The sequence below is a fragment of the Bison bison genome, unplaced genomic scaffold, assembly GCF_000754665.1.
Source record: "Bison bison bison isolate TAMUID 2011002044 unplaced genomic scaffold, Bison_UMD1.0 scf7180017864037, whole genome shotgun sequence".
In the NCBI taxonomy this organism is placed as follows: Eukaryota; Metazoa; Chordata; class Mammalia; order Artiodactyla; family Bovidae; genus Bison; species Bison bison.
Window position 1 is genome coordinate 7,115,783 of NW_011494609.1, and position 5,015 is coordinate 7,120,797.

The 5,015-nt window shown below is 54.3% G+C and overlaps 1 protein-coding gene across 2 annotated transcripts in view; it reads left to right on the forward strand.

Annotated features, from left to right (window-relative positions):
- The first annotated feature begins 4,578 nt into the window (after window positions 1-4,578).
- The window catches only part of ICOSLG (inducible T-cell co-stimulator ligand), an 11,942-nt gene continuing 11,505 nt past the window's right edge, over window positions 4,579-5,015 (forward strand). For both annotated transcript variants that reach the window (XR_824814.1, XM_010834894.1), the window contains exon 1: window positions 4,579-4,786. Coding sequence is in view for 1 of the 2 variants with exons in the window: in XM_010834894.1 (XP_010833196.1) it covers window positions 4,773-4,786 (14 nt within the window). In the remaining variant the exon portion in view is untranslated. The remainder of the gene's footprint in view (window positions 4,787-5,015) is intronic.

Consider the following 5,015-nt stretch of genomic DNA (forward strand, 5'->3'; position numbering starts at 1 on the left):
CACTCTGCTCCTGAGGAGCACTTGCCAGTCTGAGGTTCCTGGGACTGGTCTTCTGCCCACTCCAGGGGTGCCCGGGCCCCACTGCCCTGAGAAGCTTGGATGCCCCCTTCCAACCTGGCTACACTCCCTACCCTTGTCTGCCTGCTCAACCAACAGCACGTTCCTTGGGCCTGGGGTCCCCACACTCTGGTGGGCCTGGCAGCAACACTTGGTCTTCTGGGGTCTGGCATGGAGGGCTGCCAGAGCCTGGCACCAATGCCCAGAAGCTGCCAACTCGAGGGTGTCAGCCCCTTGAAGCCCACCGCGTTTCCTCCTCCGCAGCCCTGGGGCAGTAACCGGGAGACACTGAAGGCTGCACTCCAGACACCGACTGGGCACCTTCGCTTCCCAGGTCCACGTGAGACGGCACCCTCCGAGGGAGACTTTTACCGAGGGGGGCTCGACCTGGTACTCTCCAACAATCTGAGGTGGCAAGGGGGTCCCCCGCTCCCGCTCCCGCTCCCTGCGGGTAGAGGCGGCATCCTACTGGGAGCCAGGTCGGGGGAGGAGAACCCAGCCGTCAGCCAGTCAGTGCAGCGCAGCCCTCCGCCTGTCCAATCAGAGAGAACCCCGGGATTTGCGGGCCGGGCTGGACCCGGGAAGGTGAGGAGCAGCGCCGCAGACGGTCCCTTGTCTCTTCCTCCTCACCCGCGGGTGATGCTGGGGCTGGCTCTCGGCAAACGCGGTCCTCCTTTACCAGCTGTTGGGGGAGAGGATCAAAGGCCACCGATATCATGCCCCCTCCAGCCCCACTAGGCCTGACGAGGTGCTCACTCCCATCATCAAGTGTCCCCGCTAAGTGTGTTGTAGATGCAGCGCTGTTTTTCTGGCTCTGGCAATGGGAAGCGTCCTGAGTCCCCGTTTCTGATTTGATCCATGCCCACGGCCAGCTCTCCTGGCCAAATCTTACCTTTCCTCCTGGCTCCCATTTCCAGCCCCTTCAGGACGTCCCCCACCCAGGTTCAGACTGTCTGTGCCCTCACTGGACACCTGACCAGGAGCCCTGACCAGGACCCCTGTCCCTTCTTTGCTCCTGATCACAGAAAAGGGAGGGTAAATCAGAGTTGATGGATTAAAAAAAAAAAAAAAAAGAAAAGGGAGGGTAAATCCTCCTTGGCCTCTTTAAATCCTCCACCCCAGTCTCCCAGCCTGACCTGGGAGGAGTGAAGCCCCTGGGCTTTAGGCCTGCAGGCCTCTCTCCCTGGCCACCTGCAATCCCCACCCTCTCATCCCACCTCCCAGCCCATCTCTTTTACTTCTTTGTCTTGTTTGTTCTTGTCTCCAGAGAAGTGATGGTTTCTACCAGGCGGAGATTCTCTTATTTTAAGTTGTTATCGTTAGTGCTCACACAGGCCGTGGTGGGTGGGCACTAAACCTTGGTTGAAAGAGTGATAGCGTGCAGGAGATGGCTGGGGCCAGGGGAGCCCCCTTGGTTCTGCCCTCACCTTACACCCTCCCTCTCCTACCCACCTCCAAAGGCAAGTCTCAGCATCTCCATCAGCCAGGGCAGCAGCACACACCCCTCCTGCCTGCTCCACCCAAGACATGACCCTCCGGACCTGAGGCAGGTGCCTAGGAGCTCAGGTCCTTCCAGAGATGCCCAGCAGAGAGGGCACCTGTTCCCTCGTGACTCCATCCCCTCACCTCATTGGCACCTGCTTGCCCTGTGTGGAAGGAGGAAGGGGGAGCACTGACTCAGCTGGGACTCCCAGAGAGAGGCCAAGTTGACTGGGAGGGGTGAGGAAGGAATAAACATAGTGTTTGTCCTTAGCGTGGGGCTCTGGGGCTCCCCCAGTGTTACCAGACCAGAAAACAAGAGCATCAAGTCCCACAGGCTTGGAGGAGCAAAGACTGAACAACTTTCCACAAGGTGGGCTTCTCAGAGCCTTTAATGTGTAAATATGCAAAGTCTTTAATTCAGACTTAAATTGAAAAAAGTAGGGAAAACCACTAAACCATTCAGGTATGACCTAAATCAAATCCCTTACAATTATACAGTGGAAATGACAAATAATTCAAGGGATTAGATCTGCTATATAGAGTGCTTGAAGAACTATGGATGGAGGTTCATAACATTGTACAGGAAACCAAGATGAAAACCATCCCCAAGAAAAAAAAACGCAAAAAGGTAAAATGGCTGTCTGAGGAGGTCTTATAAATAGCTGAGAAAAGAAGAGAAGTGAAAGGCAACAAGGAGAGATAAGAAACCCTTTCTAAATGATCAATGCAAAGAAATAGAGGAAAGCAATAGAATGGGAAAGACTAGAGATCTCTTCAAGAAAATTAAAGATAGCAAGGAAACATTTCATGTAAGATGGGCTTAATAAAGAACAGAAAGGGTATGAATCTAACAGAAGCAGAAGATATTAAGAAGAGGTGGCAAGATATTAAGAAGAACAATACAAGAAAGATCTTAATGACCCAAATAACCACCATCAATTACCTAGAACCAGACATCCTGGAGTGTGAAGTCAAGTGGGCCTCAGGTAGCATTACTATGAACAAAGCTAGTGGAGGTGATGGAATTCCAGCTGAGCTATTTCAAATCCTAAAAGATGACGCTGTGAAAGTGCTGCACTCAATATGCCAGCAAACTTGGAAAACTCAGCAGTGGCCACAGGACTGGAAAAGGTCAGTTTTCATTCCAATCCCAAAGAAGGGCAATGCCAAAGAATGTTCAAACTACCACACAATTGCACTCATCTCACATGCTAGCAAAACAATGCTCAAAATTCTCCAAGCCAGGCTTCAGCAGTACGTGAACTGAGACTTCCAGATGTTCAAGCTGGATTTAGAAAAGGCAGAGGAACCAGAGTTCAAATTGCCAACATCCATAGAAGCAAGAGAATTCCAGAAAAACACCTATTTCTGCTTCATTGACTATGCTAAATAAAACCTTTGACTGTGTGTATCACAAAAAACTGTGGAAAATTCTTCAAGAGATTGGAATACCATACTACCTTACCTGCCTCCTGAGAAATCTGTGTGCAGGTCAAGAAGCAAGAGTTAGAACTGGACATGGAACAACAGACTGGTTCCAAATTGAGAAAGGAGTATGACAAGACTGTATACTGTCACCCTGCTTATTTGACTTCTATGCAGAGTACATCATGTGAAATGCCAAGCTGAATAGCACACAAGTTGGAATCAAGATTTCTGGGGGAAATATCAATAACCTCAGATATACAGATGACACCACCTTTACAGCAGAAAGTGAAAAGGAACTAAAGAGCCTCTTGATGAAAGTGAGAGCTGGCTGAAAACTCAACATTCAAAAAACTAAGATCATGGCATCTGGTCCCATCACTTCATGGCAAATAGATGGAGAAACAATGAGAGACTTATTTCCCTGGGCTCCAAAATCACTGCAGATGGTGACTGCAGCCATGAAATTAAAAGATGCTTGCTTCTTGGAAGAAAAGCTATGACAAACCTAGACAGCATATTAAAAAGCAGAGACATTGCTTTACAGACAAAGGTCTGTATAGTCAAAGCTATGGTTTTTCCAGTAGTCGTGTATGGATGTGAGAGTTGGACCATAAAGAAAGCTGAGTGCTGAAGAATTGATGCTTTTGAACTGTGGAGTTGAAGAAGACTCTTGAGAATCCCTTGGACAGCAAGTGTATAAAACCAGTCAATTCTAAAGGAAATCAGTCCTGAATATTCATTGGAAGGACAGGTGGTGAAGCTGAAGCTCCAATACTTTGACCACCTGATGGGAAGCGCTGACTCAATAGAAAAGACCCCCGATGCTGGGAAAGATTGAAGGCAGGAGGAGAAGGGGACGACAAATGATGAGATGGTTGGATGCCATCACCAACTCGATGGACATGAGTTTGAGCAAGCTCCAGGGGTTGGTGATGGACAGGTAAGCCTGGTGTGCTACAGTCCATGGGATCGCAAAGGGTCGGACAAGACTGAGTGACTGAACTGAACTGAGTGCTGCGGCAGGAGGCCCAGGATGGAGGAAGGACAGAGGAGCCAGACTGGGCGGCGGGGCAGGGGGTGACCTAGGACTGGACTGGAAGACGGGGCCTGCCAGCCTGCCTTCCGCCTTCCGGCCACTCATTCATTCGTTCCTGAACAGTCGTGGAGTTCTCACGTCACCTAGCCCTGGAGGAACTGACTGGGTTCCTAGAGGGGGAAGGAGGGCGGGAGACTGACACCCAGCCCGCCCAGCCAGGCTCTCAGGGCGCAGGGGTGGGGCGGCCGGCGTGCGCCGGCGGAAGCTGGGCGCTTGGGGGCGCGGACGTTCTGTGCGACTTTGGGGGACAGCATTTAGCCTCCCTTCAGCCAGGCAAGTACTCCCGCAGCGGCCTTCGCCGCCCTCCTCCATGCGGCCTTCCCTGTCCTCAACTTGCCGGGTCTGGAGCCCCCGGCCTGCTACCCTCGGGGCCAGACGTGCACCCTTGCCTGGGAAGGGCTTAACTTTCGTGAGTCAGTGTCCACGCTTCGGTTCCCACAGCTCCGGCCGAGGCAGTGGGAGGGGCCAGGGGCGGGGCCAGGGGCGGGGCCAGGCTGATCTCTGCCCGGCTCTCAGCCCACTACCCGCTCAGGGCCCAGAGCCTCCGAGGCGCGGCGGGAGCTTGGCTGGTGTTGGCCGGCCGCTCCGAGGGCTCCCGCGGCCCGAGGTCGCCCGTGCTCGGAGTTTTCCCGCCGCCCGAGACCTCCCTCTGGCTGCGGTCTCTAGCGCCCCGAGATCTCCGGGGCGGGCCGGGGTCTCCGCCCCCACCATGCGGCCGAGGAGGTGAGTGTGTGCGCGGCCGCGTCCTGTAGGTTCGCGGGACGGAGCGGAGGCGCGGCGCGGACGCGCGGCCCCGAGAAGCGAAGTTATCTCCGGGGACCAGTAGCCTGGCGGGGCAGCGGAGGCGGGGCGGCCTCGGGCTGGGCCGTGGCAGGGGCGGTTACGTGCGGGCGGGAGGGCGGCGAAGGACGGTGGCCTTGCGCGGGGGTATGCTCGGGCCGGGGCCCCGCCG